The 27,338-nt window shown below is 41.3% G+C and overlaps 1 protein-coding gene across 5 annotated transcripts in view; it reads right to left on the reverse strand.

Annotated features, from left to right (window-relative positions):
- STIM1 (stromal interaction molecule 1) overlaps positions 1-22,463 on the reverse strand; it is a 235,567-nt gene extending 213,104 nt beyond the window's left edge. For all 5 annotated transcript variants that reach the window (XM_072610257.1, XM_072610255.1, XM_072610258.1 and 2 more), the window contains exon 1: positions 22,220-22,463. In XM_072610257.1, coding sequence (XP_072466358.1) covers positions 22,220-22,328 — 109 coding nt within the window. In that variant the 5' untranslated portion in view covers positions 22,329-22,463. The remainder of the gene's footprint in view (positions 1-22,219) is intronic.
- Positions 22,464-27,338: the final 4,875 nt, after the last annotated feature.

Genomic DNA, 27,338 nt, shown 5'->3' on the forward strand with positions numbered 1-27,338 from the left:
ATAAAATGCAGGGAGATAGGCATGGGAAGAAAATGTTTGGCGGCAGAAGCTGAAAAGACTTCAACTGTTACTTCAGTAGCCATAAAGCCATCTTATATCCCATCCAGCCATCCAGTTCAGTTCAAAGTAATTACCAGGTATCTGGCTGGACACTAAAGAAATAGACATTTCAAGACTGCTCAGTGGAGACACAGAACAGAGCTCCCCAGAGAAAGTCCAAAGAGCTTGCTCCCCCACCTCAGCAGCCTTCTCCTTCATACCCAGGAGGAACAGCAGGGACAGGGAAAGAGCTCAATAAGACTGCATATGAAAAGCTCGGGATTCCTGTCTGACACACCAGTGGGTGCTCTAGACAACACTGCCACCCTAATCACCCTAATCTAGCATGAGGTCCTGCTTTCCTTTCTCTTTAGAGAACTCCTACCCAGCCCAAGTAACTGAAACGATGAGAAAGGAAAACATGGTACACATCTCAAAGCTTCCTTCCACAATGACTGCATCAACATCCACCAATATATCAAGAGTTCACATTTATATAGCCCACTACAATCCACAAACACTTTGCAACAGTGGCAGTATAGGTACTATTTCCATTTTACAAGTGGGGCAACTAAAGCTTATACAGATGAAATTACTCACTTAAGGTCTCACAGCAAATAAATCACAGAGAAGGGTTCTGAACTCTTATGACTCAGGTTAGTACTACTATTAGGCTATTCTACTCTGTCACTCTGTCTACTCTTCAGAATTTGGATGCCAGTGATTTTCATGGAATGTGAAAACAAGGATAAGGAGGGCAAAGTAAGCCATAGGTGTGTTTCTATTGGGAGAAAGATTTCGGAGGTCTACTTGTGAAGAGAGAAATCTTACTAAGAGATATGGGAAGTCTGGAAAAACATTATCTTTCTCAATATTGCTAATTTCTTATCCACATAATCTTAAAATTTCCTCAGTGATGTTTCCCCATTATCTCCCTCTTCACTTCAGTCTTACAAAAAATGTACCCATTTTCTTCAAAAACAAACATACATACATCCTTAATCCTATTCCCCCATTTTCTCCAATAGAATGCCCCCTATACTATACCCACACTCTCACTAAACTTCAATCTTTCCCTATCATTAGCTGCTGCCTACAAACATGTCCATGTCTCTCTCCCCTTACCATAAAAAATCCTCACTTGATCCAGACATCCCCAAGAGTTATTATCCTATTTCTTCCCTCTATTTTGTAGCTAAACTTCTTGAAAAAGTTACCTAAACTTCAATCAACAAAATGACAAATGATTCTAGAAGACTGATGATGAAGGTGCAGATTGAGATATTTTTTGGACATAGCCAATGTAGGAATTTTTTTTTTTTGCTTGACCATGTATGTTTGTTTTTAAGGGGTAAGAAAGGGAAGAGGAGGTGATAAAAAATAATTTTTACTAACTGAAAAACAGCAAATTAATTTTTTTTTTTTCAAAAAAGGAAGCCACCTTCACAGCTGCCTCCACTTCCTCTCCTCTCACTTCTAAACCTTTTTAAGTCTGGCTTTTGACTGCATCATTCAACTCAGATTTCCCTCTCCAAAGTCATCAGTGATCTCTTAATTACTAAACATAATAGGCTTTTCTCAGTCTTCATCCTTCTTCCTACTGTATAGTATCTGACACTGTGGATCACCTTCTTCTCCTAGATAATACTCTCTCCTCTCTAGGATTTCATGAGTTTGTTCTCTCCTGGTTCTCCTCCCACCTGTTTGACCAGACCTTGTCAGTCTCCCTTGCTAGATCATCATCCAGGTTACACCCACTAATCCTGGATATTCCTCCAAGGCTTTGTTCTGGGCATCTTCTCTTCCTCACCTCCTTCCCCCCATCTCCCATTCCCGCCCCGCCCGTATTTATCTTGCTTCATGATTCCCATCAGCTCCCATAAGTTCAATTATCATCTAATGCAAATGCTTTCCAAATCTATATATGTAGCTCTCATCTGCTCTAGAGTTCTAATCTTACATCTCACTTGCCTCTTAGATATCTTGAACCGGATTTTCCACAGACATCTCAAACTCAACATGTCCAAAAGATCATTATACCCAAAAATGTGCATACCCTTTCACCCAGCAATATCACTTCTAGGGCTGTATCCCAAAGAGATCATAAAAATGGGAGAAGGACCCACATGCATAAAAATATTTATAGCAGTTCTTTTTGTGGTGGCCAAGAATTGGAAATCAAGGGAAGGCCCTTCAATTGGGGAATGACTGAAGAAGTTGTGGTGTATGAATGTAATGGAATACTATTGTGCTATACAAAATGACAAATGGGAGGACTTCAGAAATACCTGGAAAGACTTATATGAACTGATTCTGAGTGAAGAGAGCAGAACCAGAACATTAAACACAGTAACAGCCACAGGGTGTGAAGACTGATTTTGACAGACTTAGCCCTTCTCAGCAATGCAAGGGCCTGAAACATTTCCAAAGGACTCATGATGCAAAATGCCATCCACATTCAGAGAAAGAACTATAGAGTCAGAACGCAGAATGAAGCAGACTGTTTTATCTTTTGTTTGTTTTGTTTTATTTTTTTCATGATTTCTGTAATTCTTCTATGCAACATGACTAATGTGAAAATGTGTTTAATAGGAAAGGTCTATGTAGAGCCCATACAAGATTGCATGCTGTTTCGGGGAGGAAGGAAGAGAAAGGGAGAAAATTTAAAACTTATGTAAATGAATGCTGAAAACTGAAAACAAATAAATTTGGAGAAAAAAAGATCAATATATCCCTCCCTCCAACAAAACTCTCCCTTCTTACTTTCTGTAAAGGGCACCACCATTCCCCTAGTCAACCACACTCATAACTTCAAGGCCACCTCAATCATATTCAATCCAAATTTCTAATCTGTTGCCAAGTTTTGTCATTTCTATATTCACAGCATTTCTTTCTATATTTCTATGTTCATACCTTTCTTTTTACTCACACAGACACCACCCTGTGACAGGCCCTCTTTACCCCTCACTTGAACTATTAAAATATTCCTCTAATTGTTCTCCTTTCCTCAGGTCTCTCCCCACTCCAATCCATCCTCCTCCTATTATTTGCCAAAGGAATTTTCTTAAAGTTTAAGTCTGATCATGTCTTTTCTCCTACTTAACAAACTACAATATCAATATAAGATGCTTTCTATGACACTTAAAGCCCTTCACAATCTGCTCCCTTTCTTCTTACACAGTATAATTAGACTGGGAAGGTGGCAGATTATGGCCTTCTTGCTGTTCCTCGAACAATATACTCCATCTCCTGACTCCATGCCTTGTTACTGGCTGTCCTCCATATCTGAAATGTTCTCCTTCCTCACCTCCATCTCCTGGATTCCTTCACAATTCAGTTCAAATCCCACATTCTGCAGGTCTTTCCTGGTTCCTAGCTCTACTAGGTCCTTACCTCTAAAATTGCTTCCTACGTACACTGTATATATCTTGGATGTACAACTTTTTGCATGTTGCAATGTCCCTCATAAGAATGTGAACTGTGCTTTTGCCTTCTTTGTATTCCTAAATGCTTAATAAATTTGTGCTGACTGATCCAAAACCTTTAAAAGAAAAGGTTCCCCAGAGTTGAATTCTATTATATTCTATACTGACTTTCATATAATGGGAAAAAAAATTAGACTGGGAATTAAAAGCCCCAGATCCCAACTCTGTCATAAACTTGATAGTTCACCTTGGAAAAGTCATTTCATTTCTTGAGTCTCAGTTTTCTCCTTTGTGTAATTAGGGTATGACCTCTACCTTCTCAGCAGAGAGGAAAAAGACGACCAGGAGAGAATGCTGTATTACTGTATACTATCTTATGAGGCCACCATATCAGGTGCTTCTCTTTGTTACAAGAAAGGATTCAAGGTGAGAAGGAAAAGGACAGAGGAATCAGAAGTAGTATTTCCAGAAATGAGATTTTTTTCTAAAAGCATCAATAAAACTTTTAAATTTTTAAAATTTAAGAATAAATAAATAAAAAAGGACATGATGACTTGCACCAGATTTATGGACCCAATACAGGATACAATTCAACAAACATTTACTAAGCACTATGGGCAGGGCCTGGTGCTAGGTACAACAGATACAAAGATAAAAAATAACAGGGTGGGGAATAATGAACAAAGACAATCCCTTCCCGCAAGCTTACCTCAGAACCTGTTCTTCCAGGCTCCTTTCAACTAGTTGACACAGATTGAATATATGCGTGTATCTACAGCTCTGGGTATATAGAAAAGCCTCATCAATTCCTCCACCAACCATTCAAGATTTGAAATAAATAAGAATACTATCCATTCATTCCCAGCCACACCCCAACTTCCAGGGCCCATAAGTTATAGGGTATAGCAGAGTATATAGAATCTAGTGCTCAGAAATTATATATAATGTTTTAAAAGAAAAATCTTTCACTACATCCCTTCTATACTTTAGACTTTTTTCATTAATTCAGACAAATGCCACCATCCTGACTACAAATTCAGGAAACAGGACAGTAAAGTTGAAAAACATCAGACTGGGAATCAGAATGCCTAGGTTAGAGTACTGTCCGACTTTGTGAAGGTATGGTCCTAGCCAAGTCATTTCCACTCTCTAGGACTCAATTTCTTCCTCTGAAAAATTAGGAAGTTAGACTAGATCATCTACAACTATATCTGCATTATATCAAGCTCTGGGAGTCACATTTTAGGAAGGATATTGATGCATAAGAATGTGTCCAGAGGGTAACCAGAATGGAGAAAGAACTAGAGATCATGTCACAAAGGATCAGTTGAAAGAAATAGTGATATTAAGCCTGGATAAGAATATTAAAGGGGAATACGATGACTTTCTTCAAGTACTTAAATAATTAACATTTATATAGCACTTTAAAATCTACAAAGCACGTGATATATATTTTATCACATTTCCACAACAATCCTGTGAGGTAGGAGCTATTATCCTCATCTTATAAAGAAATGGATGAGTGTGCTTAAGTAAAAACTTGCCCAGGATCACACAGCTAGCATATTTTTAAGGCAAGATTCAAATTTGAGTTTTACCTGATTCTAAATCCAATACGGGATTGACCATGCCACCCACAGGTTAGACTTGTTCTACTTAGTCCCAGAGGTTGAAAGTGGGACTTTTGGGAGGAAGACAAAGGCAGTTTAAGGCACAATGTAAAGAAAAACTTTTAAAGAATTAGAACTATCCAGCACTGGAAAGGGCAGTAAGTTCCAAATCTAAGTGCTGCCAAATGAGACAGTGTGGTACAAAGCAAAGAACATAGACTCTATAGTCAGAGAATCTGGGATAAAATCCTACCTCTTATGCTTACTACCTATGTGATGATCTTGGGCAAGTTATTAAAAAAAAAAAAAATCTCCCTTTGCCTCAGTTTCCTCAATTGTAAAAAAAAAAAAAAAAGGCAGGGGGTGGGGGTGGGCACAGAGCTATTCTAGATAGTCCCTTCCTGGGACCTTCCATAGGATCTATGACCCTGTGATCAAACAATGGAGGAAGGGAAGAGGAGGAAAGTGTGGGAGGGTGTTTTCAAGTGAAAGCTGCATGACGACTAATCAGAAACACTTTAGAGAGGACTTCTGTTCAGGTACAAATTGAACTAGATGCTCTTTCAGGATAACGTGAACTTGAAGACCCATTCTAAGATTCTATGAAATAAGACAGGTCTCCCTGTGTTTGGTTATTTATCCTTCAGGCTTCAGTTATGGGTGGTACTAATTAATCTCTAATTAAATCTCCTCCAACTCTATAATTCTAAAACTTTGTGTATCTATTATATATGTTTTTATGTGTGTATGTATACACGTGGCTATTTGATGCCTTGAATTGTGAGGCATGTGTGCTACAATTGGAGGGTGCCTATCTTTCCTAGGCAGTAACCCCACTTAATGTTAGCGACCTTATTCTAGAAACTGATTGAGAAAGAACTGGCAAAGAATGAGGTTGTCATCCCACAAACTATAGTGCTGAGCACTCCAAGAGGCCTGAGAGATTTCTGAGAGGGCTGAGATAACCCAGAGACACTAGACAGTAGCTATAAAACTTGGACCTGCTGGAGACAGGGAGAGGAGATGTAACAGGGTGACTGTGGGGCTCCAAGCAGGGCTTGGCACAGTACCATTACTCAATAAACTTTATCCACTGACCAACTAGCAGGAAGTTGTGTGATGTTCCCACAGCCCAACTGACATTTTCATACCTCTGCCTCCCTCATACACTCCCTACCTAGAAAGCCCTCTTCCTCCATTTAGCCTGGAGAACTTTTTGGAAGGAAAGTTATTCTGAACAACATCCCTAGTTCTGAAGTCAAGAAAGACCTTGCAGACCCTAATGAGTCCAAGGCCTTGGGCTGGGTGCTGAGAGATCCACAAGAGTTGCAAGCCAGATGCCTCTTCTGCCTGCAAAGAGGCAGAGTACCTTGCCACATTGAGGAGTCTTTGACGGCAGGAGGGGGACCAAAGAATCCCAGATAACTACAAAGACCACCTAATGTAATCCAGAACGGGAATTTTTTTTTACAAAGCATCCCCAATAAATAGTCATCTAATATCGACTACAAGACTTCCAGGAAAGGACCAATCAAACATAAACCAAACTTGCTTAGCAACTACTTAAATTTAAATTAATTTAAACATGAGGCATCACAATTTTTCAATTACTCCTAAGTCTTCATCAGGTTTTTTCATTTGTCAATTTATTTTCATTCATTTTTCCTCTCACATGGTCACACATAATTAGTGTGCAGGCATAATTAGTTCTTTGGGCTTTTTTTGTTTGTTTTCCATTACTTCGGAAAAATATTTCCAGATTTCTTTACATAGTTCATACTTAATTATTCATAACTACAGTTAGTGAATATTATTATTCATTAATAATGAATAGTATTCCATTAATGTACCATGAAAACACCACTCACCTTTCATTCAACATTCAGGTTATTTCTAGTTTTTCCTGATTATACATAATGCTACTACTAAAATCATGTCTGATACATCACAAAAAGATTCTGCCACAGTAACTCTATAAGAGAGGTTGTAGCATTTTACAGATGAGTAAATTGATGCTCAGAAAGGTGAACAAACTTACCCATGCTCACAAAGCTTAAGAACTAGAACTCAGATTTTCTGACTTCAACAACAGTGCTTTATTCATTATTAGATAACATAATGCTCCTATTGAAAAACCTAGTCATATTCTGAGATACACATAATATGGAAAGAAAGGAGAAATTTCCTAGGCAAATAAGAACTCACTCACCTACCTAACATTCAGCCTGGCCACAATTTCTCGGGAGAAAACTCCCTGCATAATGAGAGCATGGGTCAATTACCTTCCTGGTATCTCTTGCCATTCAAAGTTAGTACCACTTCTGACCCCTCCCACCAACTTCCAAAAGCAAAATTTCTCACAGCCATAATGCTACCACAATTACAAGGTTCCATTCATAGAAGTATGGAATTCTGGGTAAAAAGGACTTCTATTTTTGGTCTGGACCTTCAGCTAAGTGGAGGCTTTTGTCTACTGTCACATAGCCAATAGATGGAAGACCTAAGGACTAGAAGCCAAGGTTTCTGACTTCAAGTCTAGTGCTCCAAGGAGGTGAATAAGGTCAGTGAAAGTGAGTAGCAGAAATGGGACTTGAGCTGACCTTTAAAGGATGAGTAGGATTTCAATGGGTAAAAGGTGTGGGGAAAATTCCTGGTGGAAGAAACATGGAGAACAAAGATACAGTTGCAGCATCAAGCCTGGCAAGTTCAAAGAAAACTATGACTGGAGCTGAATATATTCATGGAGCAGGGAACAGAGGAGGGAGACACACTGGCAAATGCAGGCCAGAAGAACTTTTCCAGACAGATAGACAGACTCTTCTAACCCTTCCCCTTTCCCCTGAGGGCAGAGAGGTTGCAATTGCACACTCACTTTCAGTGTCTTTCTAAAGAAAATAAATCCTCACCCCTCCAAGATAACTGACAAAGGCAATGGTGCCACAGTGCTGGTAGACACCAGCTAGATCCAAAGAAGTGTCAACAAAGTCAAAGCTTCGGTCAACTTCACTGCCTCTGGGGATCTTCACCCATAAGGCTTCAACAGAACCATAGTAATGCCTCACTAGACTGAAGAACAATGCTATAAAGTCAAATATCTTCCTCTCACTGGAAACCTTCCCTGATGATCCTAGCCACAATGATCTCTCCTTTCTTAAGATTCCTATAGTGTGGGGGGCGGAGCCAAGATGGCAGAGTAGAAAGACGCACATACACATAGCTCCGAACCCACAACCCATAGAACATTTACAAAAAAGTAACTCACAGCGAATTCCGCACCCAGAGGCCACAGAACATTGGAGCCAGGGAGATTTCTGTTCCAGAGAGACCTGCAAACCTCTCACAGAGGATCCTTCGCACTGCGGGCTGGGCTCCAGGACTGGGAGCTGAGTGCAGCCCTGCCGCGGCCACGGCACCAAGAGGAAAAGATCCGAGCGGGCTTCAGGGACGGGATCTCCAGCGGCGGCACTAGCCCCCCCACCAACAGGTGACTGACCGGGATAGGTGAGAGAGTGTCTTTGGCAGGTCGAGAGGGGAGTGGGGTGCCCCCATGGCTCGGGCCCCCCCAGGAGATAGAAGCTGAGAGGCGGCTGCAGACAGGGGCTCCCCAAATGGGCGGGAGCCTGGATCAATTGTGGAAGGTCTGTGCATAAACCCCCTGAGGGAACTGAGCCTGAGAGGTGGCCCTGCCCTGCCCCTGCCAAAAATCCTAAGGCGGGAAGCAGCATTTGAATCTCAGTTCCCAAACGCTGAATGGGAGGACCAGGAGGCGAGGAGGGTGTGAGGAGAACATTCAGAGGTCAGGTCACTGGCTGGGGAGAATGCCCAGAAAAGGAAAAAGAGATAAAACTATTAAAGGGTACTTTCTCGGAGAAAAGACACCTCCTCCCTTCCTTTCTGATGGGGAAGAACAATGCTTGCCATCAGGCAAAGACACAGAAATCGAGGATTCTGTGTCCCAGCCCACCCAATGGGCTCGGGCCATGGAAGAGCTCAAGAGGAATTTTGAAAATCAAGTTAGAGAGGTGGAGGAAAGACTGGGAAGAGAAATGAGAGGAATGAGGGAGAAGCATGAAAAGCAGATCAGCTCCCTGCTAAAGGAGAACCAAAAAAATCTTGAAGAAATTGGCACCTTGAGAACTAGCCTAACTCAGTTGGCAAGGGAGGTGCAAGGGGCCAATGAGGAGAAGAATGCTTTCAAAAGCAGAATTAACCAAATGCAAAAGAAGATTCAAAAGCTCACTGAAGAAAATAGATCTTTCAAAACTGGAATGGTACAGATGGACGCTAAGGACTTTATGAGAAAGACAGATATCACAGAACATACCGTACAGATTCGAAAAATGGAAGATAATGTGAAATATCTTATTGGAAAAACAACTGACCTGGAAAACAGAATCAGGAGAGACAATGTAAAAATTCTGGGACTACCTGAAAACCATGATCAAAAGAAGAGCCTAGACATCATCTTCCATGAAATTATCAAGGAAAACTGCCCTGAGATTCTAGAACCAGAGGGCAAAATAAATATTCAAGGAATCCACAGAACACCGCATGAAAGAGATCCAAAAAGAGAAACTCCTAGGGGCATTGTGGCCAAATTACAGAATTCCCAGGTGAAAGAGAAAATGCTGCAAGCAGCTAGAAAGAAACAATTCAAGTATTGTGGAAATACAATCAGGATAACACAAGATCTAGCTCCCTCTACATTAAGGGATCGAAGGGAATGGAATAGGATATTCCAGAAGTCAAAGGAACTAGGACTAAAACCAAGAATCACCTACCCAGCAAAACTGAATATAATATTTCAGGAGAAAAAATGGTCTTTCAATGAAATAGAGGATTTTCAAATTTTCCTGATGAAAAGACCAGAGCTAGAAAGAAAATTTGACTTTCTAACACAAGAATGAAGAGAACCATGAAAAGGTGAACAGCAAAGAGAAGTCATAAGGGACTTACTAAAGTTGAACTGTTTACATTCCTACATGGAAAGACAATATTTGTAACTCTTGAAACATTTCAGTATCTGGGTACTGGGTGGGAGTACACACACACACACATGCACACACGCACACATACATAGAGACAGAGTGCACAGAGTGAATTGAAGAGGATGGGATCATATCTTAAAAAAAAAAAATGAAATCAAGCAGTGAGAGAGATATTGGGAGGAGAAAAGGAGAAGTTATATGGGGCAAATTATCTCTCATAAAAGAGGCAAGCAAAAGACTTATTAGTGGTGGGATAAAGAGGGGAGGTAAGAGAAAAACATGAGGTCTACTCTCATCACATTCCACTAAAGGAAAGAATATAATGCACACTCATTTTGATAGGAAAACCTATCTCATAATACAGGAGAGTGGGGGACAGGGGCACAAGCAGGGTGGGGGGGAGGATGGAGGGGAGGGCATGGGGAGGAGAATGCAATCCGAGGTCGACACTCATGGGGAGGGAAAGGACCATAAGAAAATAGAAGTAATGGGGGACAGAATAGGATGGAGGGAAATATAGTTAGTCCTATACAACACAACTAGTATGGAAATCATTTGTAAAACTAAACAGATTTGGCCTATATTGAATTGCATGTCTTCCAAGGGGAAGGGTTGGAGAAGGAGGGAGCTAAAGAAGTTGGAACTCAAAGTGTTAGGACCAAATGTAATGTTCTTACCACTGGGTAACAAGAAATACAGGTTAAGGGGTCAAGAAAGCTATCTGGCCCTACAGGACAAAAGAGAAGACGGAGACATGGACAGGGAGAGAGGATAGAGGAGAGAGCAGATTGGTCACAGGGGCAATTAGAATGCTTGGGTTTGGGGGGACGGATAAAAGGGGAGAAAATTTGTAACCCAAAATTTTGTGAAAATAAATGTTAAAAGTTAAATTAAAAAAAAATAAAAAATAAAATAAAATAAAAATAAATAAATAAATAAACATTGGAATTGAGCAAGTAGATAGAATGATGGCCCTGGAGTCAGAAAGACCTAAGTTCAAATCCCACCTCAGACACTTACTAACTTGTGTGACCCTGGGCAAGCCACTTAACCCTGTTTGCTTCAATTCCTGATCTCTAAAATGAGCTACAGAAGACAATGGCAGACAACTCCAGCATATCTCACAAGAAAACCCCAAATGGAGTCACGAAGAGTCATGACTGACTAAACAACAACATACATATACACAGACACATAATATACATGTATACACACCCAATGAATTTTAAATTTGAATTTACATCGTCTTTAAAAAAAAAAAAGACCTGTCTCTCCCAGGCACAAAGAGAAGGAAGTTTTGGAGGGCAGCTGGGTAGCCCAGTGGATAGAGTACTGGGTTTAGAATGAAGACTCAATCTTCATGAGTTCAAATCTAGCCTCAGACACTTACTAGCTGTGTGACTCTGAGCAAGTCACTTAACCTGGTTTGCCTCAGTTCCTCATCTATAAAATGAGCTAGAGAAGGCAAACCCCCCTCCAGTATCTTTTCCAAGAATACCCCAAAATGGGGTCACAGAGAGTTAGATATGACTGAAAAACAACAACAACAAAGTAGCAGCCAATGACTCCATGAGACATCAAGAAATAATAAAACAAAGTCAAAAGAATGAAAAAATAGGGGAAAAGTGAAATATCTTAAAAACCAGAATCCAACAATATGCTGTATATGAGACACATTTAAAACAGAAAGACACGCACAGAGTTAAAATAAAGAGCTAGAGCAGAATCTATTATGCCTCAGCTGAAGTAAAAAAGGCAAAGTAGCAATCAGGATCCCAGAAAAAGCAGAAGTAAAAATAGATCTAATTAAAAGATAATCAGGGAAACTACATTTTGCTAAAAGGTACTATAAACAAGTAATAGAAAAAACACTTACATCAAGTTTCTCTGATAAAGACCTCATTTCTCAAATATATACAGAACTGAGTCAAATTACAAAAATAAGTCATTCTCCAACAGATAAATGATCAAGGGATGTGAACAGACAATTTTCAGAAGAAATCAAAGCTATCTACAGATACATGAAAAAATGCTCCAAATCACTCCTGATTAGAAAAAGGCAAATTAAAACAACTCAGGTATTACCTCACACCTACTGGAAATGAAAAATAGTGGAGGGAATGAAGGGAAATGGTACAATAATGAATTGCTGACCAAGTAGGTAACTGGTCCAACCATTCTGGAGGATAATCTGAAACTATGCATGCCCTTTGATTAAGCAGTACTATGGCTAGATCTGTACTTCAAAGAGATCAAAGAAAAAAAGGAAAGAAACTATACATACAAAAATATTTACAGCAGCTCTTTTTGTAGTGGCAAAGAACTGGAAATTAAGGGGATGCTCATTAATTGGGGAATGACTAAAGTTGTGGCATATGATTATAATGGAGTACTATTATGCTATACAAAATAATGAGGTGATTTCAAAAAAAACAAAAACATTGTAAGTCCTATCAAGTGAGAAGAATCGGAAGATCATTGTGCATAACAGCAACATTGTAATGATGACCAACTGTGAAAGACTAATCAATACAACAATCCAAGACAATTCCAAAGGACTCATGATGAAGAAATACTCTCCACCTCAGAGAGAGAACTAATGAACTCTGAGTACAAACTGAAGTGTAATTTTCTCACTTTTTTTGCTTTGTTTTACAATATGGCTAACATGGAAATAAATATGTTTTGCATGATTTCACAAGTATAACTGATATACTGTTTGCCTTCTCAGTGGGTAGAAGAGGGGTGGGAAGGAGAAAGAGAACCCAAAACTCAAAATTTAAAGAAAAAATGTTAAAAATAATTTTTAAAGAATATTTTCTTCGTTTTTTCTTTTTCTTTGACCATGGCTAATATGGAAATATGTTTTGCATGACTTCACCTGTATAATTGATATCATATTGCTTGCCTTCTCAATGGGTTGAGCAGAAGTTAGAGAGAGGCAAACAATTTGGAACTCAGAATTTTTTAAAAAGAATGCAAAAAATAAAGAGAAATCTTTCTTGGAAGAAAAATAAATAAATGTGATATGGAGTTGCAGAACCAAAGTTTAAATCCCAGCTCTGGTACTTACTCCCTATGTAAACTTCAGCAAATTAACTTCCCTCCCAGGAACTCTGTTTTCTCACCTACATAACAAAGTGAAATGAGATCATCTCTACAGTTTAGCTCCAAGCTCCATGATCCTCAGAATGTTGGCACAGAATCAGACAACCTAAGTCTCTTGACCTAAATTTCCTCATCTGTAAAAATGGGAATAACAATGCCCGTCTTACCCAAATAGTGATGTCTAAACCAGGAAGAGCAAAACAAAGAGTAAATTACAGACCAATTTCCCTAATGAATATTGATGCAAAAATTTTAAAAATACTAGCAAAGAGACAGCAATATATCATAAGGATCACACACTATGACCAGGTCGGATTTATACCAGGAATGCAGGAAAACTATAAGCATAACTGACCATATCAATAACAAAACCAACAGAAATCATATGATTATCTTGATAGATCCAGAAAAAGTTTTTAACAAAATACAGCACCCCTTCCTATTAAAAACACTAGAAAACATAGGAATAAAGGGAGCTTATTTTAAAATGTTAAGTAATATTTATCTAAAACTATCAGCCATCATTATCTATAATGAGGATAATCTAGAAGTCTTCCCAGTACAATCACGGATGAAGCAAAGAAGCCCATCATCATCTCTATTATTTAATATTGTACTAGAAATGTTAGCAATATGAGAAGAAAAAGAAATTAAAAGAATTAGAATAGGCAATAAGGAAACAAAACTATCACTCTCTGCAGATAATATGTTATACTTACAAAATCCTAGAAAGTCAACTAAAAAAACTACTTGAAATCATTAATAATTTAAGCAAAGTTGCAGGATATGAAACAAACCTCACATAAATCATCAACATTTCTATATATTACCAACAAAGTCCAGCAGCAAGAGGTAAAAAGAGAAATTCCATTTAAAATAACTGTAGACAATATAAAATACCTGCCAAGACAAACCCAGGAACTATATGAACATAATTACAGAATACTTTTCACACAAAGTCAGATCTAAACAATTGGAAAAATATTAATTGTTCATGGAAAGGCCAAGCCAATATAATGAAAATGACAATTTTACTTAAAATATGCATTCAGTGTCATACCAATCAAACTATCAAAATTATTTTATAGAGCTAGAAAAATATAATAACAAAATCCATCTGGAAGAACAAAAGCTCAAGGACATCAAAAGAAATCAATGAAAAAAATTCAAAAGAAGTGGTCTAGCCATAGCAGATCTCACAACTATAGTATATAGTAAATGACCATAGTAATCTAGTATGTAATAAACCCAAAGATTCAAGCTTTTGGAACAAAAACTCATTATATGACAAAAACTGCTGGGAAAACTGGAAAGCAATATGGCAGAAACTAGGTATAGACCAACACCTCAAACTGTATAACAAGATAAAGTCAAAATGGGTATATGATTTTGACATAAAGGGTGATACCAAAAACAAATTAAGGGAGCATAGAACAATTTATCTGTCAGATTTATGGATAAGGGAAGAACTTAGAACCAAAGAAGACAGAGACCATAACAAAAAGTAAAACAGATCATTTTGATTATATAAAATTAAAAAGTTTTTGCACAAACAAAACCAATGCAACCAATTATAAGGAGAGCAGGAGAAGGGAGGGGTGGTTGGGAGGGGAGGATTTTGCAACAAGTATCTCTGATAAAGGCCTTATTTTTTACACAGATCAAGAACTGAGTCAAATTTATAAAGTCATTCCTCAATTGATAAATGATCAAAGGATATAAACAGGCAGTTTTCAGAGGAAGAAATCAAAGCTATCATATGAAAAAATACTCTAAATCACATTGATTAGAGAAATGCAAACTAAAACAACTCTGAAGTACCACTTCACACCTATCAGATTGGCTAATATACAAAAAAGGAAAATGTTGGATGTTGAAGGGGATGTGGGAAAACTGGGACACTAATGCACTGTTGGTAGGGTTGTGAAGTGATCCAATCATTCTGGAGAGCAATTTGGAACTACGCCCAAAGGGCTATAAAACCGTGCAAACCCTTTGATTCAGCAATACCACTGCTAGGTCTATATCCCAAAGACATCTAACAAAAGGGGAAAGGACTTATTTGTACAAAAATATTTACAGGAGCTCACTAAGAATTGGAAACTGAAGGAATGCCTATCAATTGGAGAATGGCTAAAGAAGCCATGGTATATGATCGTAATGGAATATTATTGTGCTATAAGAAACAACAAACAGGATGATTTCAGAAAAACCTGGAAAGATTTTTATGAACTGATGCACAATGCAATGAACAGAACCAGGAGAATGTTGTACTAAGTAACAGCAATATCGTTCGATGAAGAACTGTGAATGACCTAGTCATTCTCAGCACTATAATGATCCAAGCCAATCCCAAAGGACATGATGAAGCATATACTATCTGCCTCCAGGGAAAGGGCTGATATTCTTTGAATACAAACTGAAGCATGCTATTTTTGACTTTCTTATTTTTCTTTTATTAGAAATGTACAAAATGACTAATATGGAAATGTTCTAAATAATTGCACATGTATAACCTAAGTCTCATTGCTTACCATCAGGGAGCGGCAAGGGGTACAAGGAAGTGATAGAATTTTGAACTCAAAACTTTAAATAAAAATGTTAAGATAAAAACATTTTAAAGCACTACCTGTCTCACCAACCTCACAAGAACGTTCTGAGAACCAAGCAACAACATAATAAACAGGAAAGTAATTTGAAAACAGTTGAGGGTAAGACACAAATAGAACAGATAATTGTGACTACCCAAAACCGTTAAAAATCTAAATAAGCTGTAGCTTTAAGGCCAAAGGGAGGCTAATATAAAATTACTTGGGTAGACAATACCTCCCAGACTGGGAAAAAGACAGTATTTCTCTTGAGGATTGAAAAGTAGCTTAAGGGAAAGATAAAGAACCAAATTTAGGCCCTGACTCCATTTATTTAGTGAGGCCAATATGTTAGCTTTCCTGTGGAATCATTTCCCACAGGAAGCATCAATGGCAGCCAAACTTAGCAACCTGTCAACTAATAGAAATGCCACTTGCCTAACAGAAGCTTAGACTCTGAGACTGGAGGGAGTTTAGAACACAGAATGCTGAAAAAGACCTTAGAAGTCACCTAGTCAAACACTTCCAGGGCAGGAATGTCCCCATAACATCCCACCTAACTGCAAGTTGAATACTCACTGGAAGATCTCTTGTAATGGAGAATTCATTACCTCCTAGGGCAACCATTCCACTCTGAGTAAGCTCACTGTTTAGGAAGATTTTCTTTAAATCAAACCTAAATTTACCTCCCTATTACTTCTTCTATCTGTTGGTCCTAGTTTTGCCCTGCTGGAGTAAGGTGAACAAGTACTATCCTTCCATATGACTATACTTCAAATAAAGAAGACTACTCTGAAATCAAATGAGATGATAGGAAAAAAAACTTTGAAAACAGTATTGTGCTATAACTATAAATGTGAGGTATTATGAAGGAATGGAAGAACAGTCTGGACAACAGGGTTCTAGATAAGGGCAGATCCTGCTCAAATCAGGCTCCACCCCCCAAGAATACTACACACTATCCCACAAGCCTAGTATGTACTTCCCTCTATTATTCTCTGTTTAAATCCTATTATCCCATCCTTTGGGACCCAGGGCAAGCCCCACCTCCTCGAGAAAAACCTTCCCAGACAATTCCAGCCTGTTCCCTCACTAATCTTACTCTTTTGATATAGTCTGCAAGGGTTCTCTTCTCTGCTTCTGTGCCATAACTTCATACAATTCTACTCTATAGACTATTTCATAAAGCAGTCATTCCCATGTGTAACTTTGGTCATTAAGTGTTTCATATGTAGTGAGCCTAGTAAACTGAGATCATGTTTTCCTGTACACCTCATTTTCAGCAAACAGAAGGCACGCATTACAAAGGTTAGTATGAATTACAGGCCAGACACGTTCTTTAGTTCATCAGTGGGGCACCCAGAATTAAACATAATATTCTAGTTGTGTTCTGACCACAGCTGAGTGTATACAGCAGGACCTAGCCACTACAGTATGTTTGTCTTTAAGCAACCTAAAATCCCATTCACTTTTAAACTGTTGTTATCACATCACTGACTCTTAATGAACTTGTATTCCACTAACGCCCTCACACCTTTGTCAGATAAACCTCTATCTAGCCACACTTCACCCAAGCACTCGTGGAACAGATTTATTATTTTTAATCTGAGGGTAAAGTTTTACATTTATCCCTATTAAATTTCATCCAACTAGAGTTGTCCCAACATTGTAACAACTTGCCTCAAAATTCTTTTAGATATTAATTATCTTCTAATATATTCGTTGTCCTTTACAGTTTTTTGTTATCTACAAATTTAGCCAGCATGTCATCTCTGCCTTTATCTAAGTTAGAGATAAAAGTGTTAGACAACACAGGGTCAAGCAAAGAATTCCAGGACCCTTTGTTAGAGACAACACTCCAAGTTGATAGGAAGTCATTAGTGAATAAGTTTTGGAACAAGGCACTAATTAAACCAGTTTCAAATCTTCATAACTTTACTTTCATTTAGCTAACCTTTCTCCATCTAGTATGATAGATTTTTGGACAAATGCTTTACTAAAAATCTAAGCAGACTATAACATTCTCTTTATCTAGCAGTCTAACAAGCCTGATAATCCAACTTCTCCCATTTTGTAAATTAGGTATTATTTCCATATCCACCCAATCAATGATTCTATAAATCTGCAACCCAGCATGCCCTGCCATAAAGGGTATAGGAGTTCAAATATAAAAGATAAAAAGGCTGGAATAGGTACAGCAGGTTTCCTAAAAGTGATAAGCTCTTCCTAGCTAGCAAATAACTAAATGCCCAAGCTCACGTAGGTATTTAACCACTTCCTCAGATGTATCAACCTTTAAGCTAAAACTTAGGACAGTACACCATAACAGCAATAGAACAGCAAATCTAGTCAGGCTGGCCTGGTCTATCCCCAAGCTCTGCCCCTCTCCCTCCAACTCTACCCACCTGCCCTTACCCTTGGCCCCAGCCCAGTTCCGGGAGCCACCCAAAGCTAAAAACAGCGCAGCCCCCAAGATGGCAAAGCCATTTATAGTGCTAGAGGCGTCAGCAATGGGCTGGGCTGCCAGGAACTTGCTTCACTGAGGCCCCAAAGTAAGAGCCCAGCCTGCCTTTCAGCACAATTTCATAGGCAAAGTATCACAGAGTTAGAAGAGTCCTTCAAGATTATCTAGTTCGAATCCCTCATTTTCAAGATGAGAAAACAGGCCCAAAGTAAGGAGAGGACTTACCCAAAGTTACATAAGTGGTAAGTTATAAAGACAAAACCAAAAAACAGGGACTCTTTTTTTCCCTTTCTTTGTATCCCCAACACTTAGCAAAGTGCCTAGTGCTTACAAATGTTAGTTAACTTATTGACTTTCCACCATAGCACACTACCTTTATTGTGCTCTATAAATACAATGTTCCACTTCCCAGGAGGCCCTTTCTCAAGTCTTGGACAAAGGTGTATGAATGTATAGAAATTCTTGGCCTCAACCAAACTCAAAGCAGAGAGCTATAAATTGGGATTTGAACCATTGTTCCAACCTACCTCTAATCCCCAGGTCTCCTAAACTTGATCACTAATGCTCTGACCCTTCACATTCAACCCTAGAATTTTTTGGGAACCCAAAGAACACTCTGCCCAAAAGGCAGGCCAACTCAAAGCCTGGCCTGCTGAAAGCACTAGGTTCCAGCCAATTTTAAAGAATGCAGGCTCAAGACTGAGTAAAGCACAATGAAATACTGAGAAAGTGAATTAGAATCCACCTGAGTGCACCTATCAGGGCTGGCCTTCTCTCATTAATTCCTGGACTGGGACACCATTTGTACCCTCATGAGGGCACACCTTTCTGCACCTCAAATGTCTGTTAAATAATAGAGTTGGTTTGGTTTTTTTTTCACTAAATCCTACAAAAACCATTATCTGTCAAACACACACACGACTAGAAGGGAAAAGTCCAAGACTGAGAAAGCAAACCTATACCTCTGCCCACTTCCTAGTCTGCCTTCTTGATGGATGAGAAAGGCAGGACTCACAGAGCTAAATGGAATAAGAAGGACTGGGATTATTTTCCAGGACAGAGGATGAGATCCCTGATTCCCTCACACTGTCACCTCTCCAATTGGCACCATCTACATACAAAAAGGCTCCAAGACTAATCAGGAAAACACCAACTTCTCCAGATCATGCCAAGTTCACCCAGGCCACACAAGGTCACCCCATCCACAGATTCATCTGCCCAAGGTAGGTCCCATAAGAGAAAGAGGCATTGCAAAACAGATAGCAAGTTATTCCCAAAACATCCCCTAACTGCCATGAAACTCTGAGAAGTGCAGTCTTCTCCCTGGCATTCTGAGGGCACAAAGAAAAACTAAAGTATTCTTACCTCCCAAGCTCCTTCAAGAAGTTCTGCAATTAGCACCTCCCCCAGGTACCTAGGTGTGACTGTTCAATCACTCAATCAATACACCTTTATTAATAGCCTACTATATGCCAGACACTGTACTAAGTGTTGGGATATAAAAAGGCATAAAAGGCAGTCCTTACTCTCCAAGAACTTAAAATCTAATGCAAAGAAACATATATATAAAACAAGCTATACAGAGGATAAATAAGAAACAATTAACAGAGGGAAGACACTGGAATAAGAGGGGTTGGGGAAGCTTTCCTGTAGGACATAGCTAACTGCCTCCCCTGCTCCCAAGGAAAAAACTTAAATCAGATATGCAATATAAATAACTACCACCTCATATTTATGAGCTAACAGATCTACTGAAGTATATTTAAGATTTATACAGTACTTTCTTCACTCTATGAAGAAAGTAGTGCAAGTTTTAATTGCTTTCACTTTGCAGAGAAGCAAGGGCAGATAGGTGGCCCAATGGATAAAGTGCCAGGCCTGGAGTCAAGAAGACACATCTTCCTGAATTCAAATCTGACCTCACATACTTACTGTGTGACCCTGGGCAAGTCACTTAACCCTGTTTGCCTCAGTCTTTCATCTCTAAAATGAACTGAAAAAGAAAATGGCAAACCACTCCAATACCTCTGCCAAGAAAACCCCAAATGGGGTCACAAAAAGCTAGACACGACTGAACAATAAATTACAAAGAAGGAAACAAAAAAAGTTCAGAGAGGCTAGATGAAGTGTCCACATTCCCATAGCCAGTAAGCATAAGGGCTAGAATTTCAACCTAGTATCCTCACTTCAAATCTAGTACTTTTTCCTATTCTACCAGCCCCAGTTCCAAGACAAAGCTATATAAAAGAACAATTGTAATCTGGGCACCCAGGACTGTCTAGTTACTACCTGCAACTTTATTACTTACCCCTGGCTGGAGGGGAGAGAGACAGTCTCACAATAACTTATGACCAAAAATCAGAATTCTAGGCTCAGATGTAGAAAAGGTCAAAGCCCATTTATGAAGATGTAAAGAACACAAAAAGGCCTGTAGGTAGGTTGGGCTAGGGGTCTAGCAGGGCCAGCTGCAAGCCTAGTAGAATAAGCTGCAGCCTCCAAAATAAGATTTCAAGCAATGCTTACCACTGTCTCTCAGAAAGGGGGAAAAAAAACTACCTGCTTCTGCCTAAAATTCTACCAACAGCACTTCACTAGCTTAAGCCTCTGATCCCTGCACTGATCCCTACAATACAAGGCACTACCTAGGAAGAGAGAATCTTTAACATGAAAAGCGGAGAGTAGTTTTGGACAGTTCACCATTTGCCTACTTTACAGTCTTACCTCTGCAGGCTACGGATCACCCAAAAGCCCTGAGTGAGCAATGTTATGCAAGAGAAGCAGGGGTCTGTAGCACAGATAGCTGGGTATTACACACTATTAAGAGCCTATTTATAAAGCAATCATCAACTACAAGTGGATGGACTGACCTCAAGGGCCAATTTGTCCAAATCAGAGAAGCCTTTTTCATAAGGTTCACTCCATTTGGAAACTAGAAAGACACTCCTACTCGTGGGGGAAAGTCTCGAATCTTATTACAGTAGAAAAAGTTCAGAGAGCCACAGGACAAAATAAGAGTCTCTAAATCCTACTCCTCCATGTCAACAGCAGTTCTGCAGCTCCCATGAAACCATGAGATACATTCCTTTTTCATATTGCTGAAGGAGGAGGTCCAGGCACCCTAAGATCACCATCAAACCCACCCCATACACTCTCCCAACCTTCAGAGCTCAATGCCTATTCAGAGTGACAGATCTGAATGTCCCAGGCCAGCTGGTGCCATGGTTCTAAGAGAACCTGTGTAAGTAGGAAGAGGGAAGAATTATTTTTTCACCTACTGAACTCACTGTAAAATCCACTAAATTAAATGAATGTTCTTTGCCACAGCATTAGTACTACTCCCTGACAAAGATCTTATATGTCTAGAAAAGAAAACCAGGACTCATAAACTACCCAGAATTGTAATGCTCTCCAATAAATCGGTGAGAGGGAGCTCTAAGCTCTTCCTTACACCAACCCCCTCACCAGGAATCTCACTTTCAGGTTGCTCTCAGGGTTAGCTAACTGCTTCCAAGACAAAGTCAAGGGAAAGCCACAAAACTTAAAGGAAAACAGGCTCTGTATAGGCTGTCAAAGAAGAAAGCCTTCACATAAAAGAGGTGTCCTTTCTGGAAGAGATGGGACATGATCCCTCTGAGCTGGTTCCTTAACCACATGGCAGACTATTCTTCAAAGCTGGGAGCGCTTAAACCCATTGCAGATGGCTGTCCTAGCTACTAGTCTTTCACCTAAATCATTTCCCCTGGACAACGCATGCTGGGAAAGGGTCTTGAGTCACTGAGGCAAAAAGGCCCCTTTAACATCAAACACAAAGCATTCTTAAGAGCATTAAATGATGAATTCTTAACAGAGATTAGGCATTTCTGGGCCCCTGAAGAAGTGGCTAACAAGCAGGGGCCAGAAAGTCATTTCTCTAGGAATTTCGGATAAGAGACTTTAAGGCCAACACCCCCACCACCATCCCAGCGGCAGCCTCCATTTCTCAGCCCCCGTGCCTTACCTGCCACGGCTGATTCCTCGGGGTTGGCTCCTGGAGGCTTCTCTCCTTGGCCATGGTGCAGAAGGAGTGCCCATAAGAGCCAGACTGCCAGGCCGGGGGTCACATCCATGGCTGAAGGCTACGCGGCCGGTAAGGGGAGCCCGGACGCCCTCTCCTTCAGCATTCGGCCTACCCCGGCCCTCAGCCCACGCCGCTGCTCCCGCTCAGTCTCCCAAGGTACCTCCGCAGCCCCAAGCTGGGCAGGAAGAGGGCAAGAGGGTGAAAGTCAAGTATTGGGGTTCCTCGCACCCCAAGCCCGCAGAAGATCCCCTGTTAGCTCAGGTACGCCTCAAAGTCCTGGGGCTTCGCAGCTTCCCCTAGAGTCCCAGAACACTGTCAGTGTGTCTGTCCTGCCAGCGACTGCTATTGGGAAAGGTCAGGCTCTCCGAGCTGGGGGTGGGGGTATCCAGAGCCAGGCCCCCGTCTCGGTCAACCCAAATCTGCCCGCAGCGAGCGCCAGCGACGGCCTGGGCGCTCCAACTCCTCGCAGCTGCTTTGCCCCCCTCCCCCCTCCCAAAGCACTTGCCGCTTCCGGAGAGTTTAAGGAGGGAGGGAGGAGGGAGGGAGCCGGTGGAGGCCGTGTCAGCCGCGTAGCCGCCCGCAGCAACCGCCCCTCACCTCCCCACCTGGAAGGCCACGGGGTTCACTCGCTAGCAAGCTGAATGCGGCACCAGGGGACCGGAGGATGCGGGACAAGAAGAACCACTGCTCTCGATGGACCCTAGCCCTCAAAGAGTCTCCGGGATGCTCTCCTGGCCACAAGGGACGGGACCCAAAGTTCAGGGCATTCGATGTTTGAAGCCGGTGCTGGCTCAGCCCTCCCAGGGAATACACTGATGGACGGGGCAGGCTAGCCAGAGAACAGGGCTAAGCGTCTCCCCCACCCCCACCTCGCCTATCTGGCTTGGCACCCACCAGGAAGGGCAGCAGCAGCCTCAGCTGCAGTCGGCCCCCGACTTTTGTACAGCCACAGCCCCCAGCCCGGCTGAGCACAGAACCAAAGGGCCTGGCCCTGGACCCCGTAGGCTACGGCAGAACAGCTCCCGGATCCCAAAGCCCTCCCCGAATTGAGCGCAGGCCGGGCGAGGGAGAAGGGGCGGAGGGGGAAGGATCTGGAGCCCCGCCCCCTGCAAGGCCGGCCTATCCAAGGACGATCTAGAGCACAAGCCCCGCCCCGTGCCCGCCTAGCCAAGCCCCTCTCCCCGGATAACCCCGCTCTGGCCAGCCTCCTCCTGGGTAGCCCCCAGTACTGCAGGCCTCCGCTGGGACAGGCCCTTCTCTGATTTCCTAAGGCTGTACGTCCGTCCAAGCCCCGGGTCGCTCCTTCCTAGCACTAGAGCCCTAAGTCCTTAGCTACCAGAGGGTGCTCCAGAAATAAACTCTGCCCCCCCCCCCCCACCAGCACCACACACGCACAGTGGTCTCTTCTGGAGTCCCTCTCTCCCCTGCATCCCCCTCCCGCCGGCTCCGCACCATGAACCGTTCCCGGGAGCCCTCCCTTCCCCCCACAGTGAATGGGCTCTCCCGCGATAACCGCCTCGCCGTGGGGCGGGAAACCGAGAGTTTGCTCCAACCGCTGACCCCGCCCCCACGACGGAGCTCAAGAAAATGAATGTGACAGGATGGCACCGGGGCTGGGGCCTCTTCCTCTCTCTCTGATACCGTCTAGGCCACCACCCAGATGGCAGAGGCGACAACGGTCCGGCCCAGCGCGCAACCGCCGCGCGCTCCCGCCCGCCCGCCGGCCGTCCGGTTCCTCAAAGCCTCGCCCACTCCTCCGCACCTCGTAACCAATGAGAGCATGTTTCCTCTTCACGACTTGCCTCGGGGATCCACCTACCGTAGGAGCTCCCGAACCAATCGGATCCCATCTCGTTCGCACGGCGGCGCCTGCGCGCCAGCGTCCCCTAGTGGACGAGCGCAGGGCCTTCAGGGTCAGGCACGTGCCCGAGCTTGTAACGGGGATCGACCTGGGTAAGAGAATCCTTTGAGTATTATCCAGGTTTTCTAGGGTAACTATTAATCAGTGCTAAAAGGGAAAAGTATCTCCTCCGTACTGGGCAGAACATGTGCATTTTTAATTTTCTTCCAGCTGTGGTAGGCCGAATTCTATGAGCTGTCTATCCACTTCTCTTTTCTCATTCGATCCCCCTTGTCGTCAATAAGCGTTTATTGAGAGCTTTTTGTTTATTTTGTCAGGTAGGTAGATAAAAACACTGTCTCTGCCCTGGTACTCTAATGATGGAGGCCTCGTGGCCAGACACTTGCCGTCTTTCTATTGCAGCCTGACCCCAGCAATATTCTAATGAATACATAAGACCAGAGGGAGACATCGTCCCATTCAAGCCTTCAGAGAGCGTTTATTAAACACCTACACAGTGCAAGGCCCCGTACTAGTCTCTTAGCGATGCAGAGACTTGCCTCTGAATGACACTGGCCTGGCTCCTGAGTAATTTACAAATAAGAAGATACAAAGTAACTTGGAGAGAATTGTCTACAGTAAAGGGAGGCCTGGGACAGATATAGAGTTTCAATAAGTCGTGTTTCCCCGCCCACAGTCTTGCAATCTAGAGGGAAAGAGTAAAATGGAGAGAAAAACACCTGAGCTGCCTTCCTGATTGGGCAGTTGTGAAGAGGAAAGGAAGAAATAGATGGAAAAATGCTCTGAAAACTGATCAAAGTAAAATTCTTTGTTATTAAGGAAATCCAGATAATATCCATTTAATTTATTTTTAAAATGTCAAAAGAAAAACTGATAAAGTACTTCACAGATATGAAGGCATATTGTGATTACCAGCCAGGTCTAATGCTGATGGGTACAGATAAAACATTCAATTCTGCAAACATTTATTTACTAAATTCCCGCAGTGTTGGAAGTACTGGTTTAGGTGCTAGGAAAACAAAGACAAACTTGAGGCAGCTCTTGCCCTTGAGGAGTTTATATTCTAATGGACATGATATAAATGGGGATATCATGGTAGAAGGGGCAGTTGTGGTTTAGTAGAGTACACTGGTTGTAGAGTCAATGGAACCAAGTTTAAATTCTGACTTCCTCTGCTGAAATTGAGGTGAGTTTTCCTACTAGCCATATGTTCTTGAGGAAGGTCTCTTTGCTCTCTGTAGTCCAATTTCCTCCTCTACAAAATGGGGCTAATAATGCACTGCTTTCCTCACAGAATTATTGTAAAGAAAGTACTACAAAAATGGAAGTTATTCCTAAAGTTTGGAGATCACTCACAACATTGAATCTTCAGAGATTTTGATGTGAGACTAAAACTTTGGACTGCCTATCTAGCTACTTGCCACAGTCTTGTATAACAGACATTTAAAAATCTTTTTTTTCCCCATGCAGTTTGCTAGTCCAAGATCTTTTGAATATCCTTGGATCTCACTGAGGAGGCTCTAGTATTCTGGGCCTTTAAGGACACAATGTTATCCAAAGACAGGAACAGCTGCAGAAATGTACCATCCATAGAGGATCCTTCTTCCATTTGGACTCTTCACAAATGATCTACCATGTGACTATGGAACTTCTTTGACCAGGATACATGTTCCCACTTTATACTTTGCTTGATTATAATAATGATGATGATAACAACTGCTTATTATAAATGACATAATGTAAAAGTGCTTTCCAGACCTTAAAGTAGTGTGCAAATGCTAGTTATTAATAATAGCAAAAGTTAGCTTTCTATGGTGCTTTAAGGTTTGAAAAACCCTTTACAAGTATTATCTCATTTGATATTTATAATCAGAAGATTGTCAGACAAAATTTTCTCTATGGTCACAACTATCAGGGAATCTCGTATGCCCTTAATATAGCTAGGTTACAGCATATTAGCAATGATGACTTTTATGTACAAAGTTACATAATAATAACAGGAATGGATCTATAATTTCAATGGTATGAAGAACTCCAGGTGAGGAAATTCCCTCTAGGAATGCAGGCTAGCAATTTATCGCTTTAGACTTACCTAGAAAACTGAGAGGTTAGTGACTAGCCTAGGGTCAGACAAGCCAGTGTAGGTCAGGGGCAAGACTTGAACTCAGATCCTTCTAATCTCCAGGCCACTCTTTATCCACTACACCATGCAGTGTAGTGAACATCATACAACAAATATGGGCTCAGAAACGGAGATTCTCTAGTCCTGTACCAAAAGTAAGAGAAAACAGATGGACAATCTGAGTGCTGCAGAGGAACCTACAAAATGTTAAAAGAGCTAAAAGAAACTTTCCAGTTTTTGAGGGTTTAAGGAAGGCTGAAGACAAGAATCCCACAAATGAGAACTCAGATTGGGGTTAAGATTTGCTAATGAAGTGAGTACCCAAAATGAGATCACAGATCCATTAAATTATTGAAGCCTAGGTTTGTAGGGAGAATCAGAAAGCGGAGGATTGCCTCCAGTCTCTAACGATGGTGCTTGTGTTGCCCTCTGGTGACCAAAGCAGCAGCTTGCAGCTATGACTGAACTGAAAAAAGAATGAAGTCTGTAGTCTCCGTATTGTATCTCCATGTACACTTACTTCTTATTCTGTCATAGAACTTTGCATCCTGCACTATCACCAGTCATCTTGCCTTTTGTCTTACCGCTAGACTTCAATGATTCTGGAGGAGACTTTGCGCAGCTCTGCCTCGCTTAAATCCAATTCACGAGCAAGTCAACACGTCCAGGGGATGTCATTGACCCTCTTCAAGAAAGAAGGATGAATAATCATAGAATTCATAGAATCGTAGGATTTAGAACTGGAAAGGGCCTTAGCTATTAACTAGTAAAATATCCTCATCTCAAGATGTGAGAAAGATTAAGCCCAGAGTAAGATGACTGTTAAACAATGACATACAGTTGGATAGGCAGTCAATGGAATCCATCCAATTAGCATTTGTGTCTTGGACAGCTACTGCAGATTGATAATTGGCTTAGTTTAGCAGACACTTTTTGGAGATAGGAGGAAAGGCACAAAAATAAACCTGTGCCTAATCTTTGAGGCAAGAATTTATGGCCTCCACCAGATTTCTATCTTCTTACCTATCCCTCTGCCTCCAGGCAAAGGGCCTTCCCTTATGCTTGAGGGTGGGAGA

Source organism: Notamacropus eugenii, chromosome 5 (assembly GCF_028372415.1).
Source record: "Notamacropus eugenii isolate mMacEug1 chromosome 5, mMacEug1.pri_v2, whole genome shotgun sequence".
NCBI classification, from domain to species: domain Eukaryota; kingdom Metazoa; phylum Chordata; class Mammalia; order Diprotodontia; family Macropodidae; genus Notamacropus; species Notamacropus eugenii.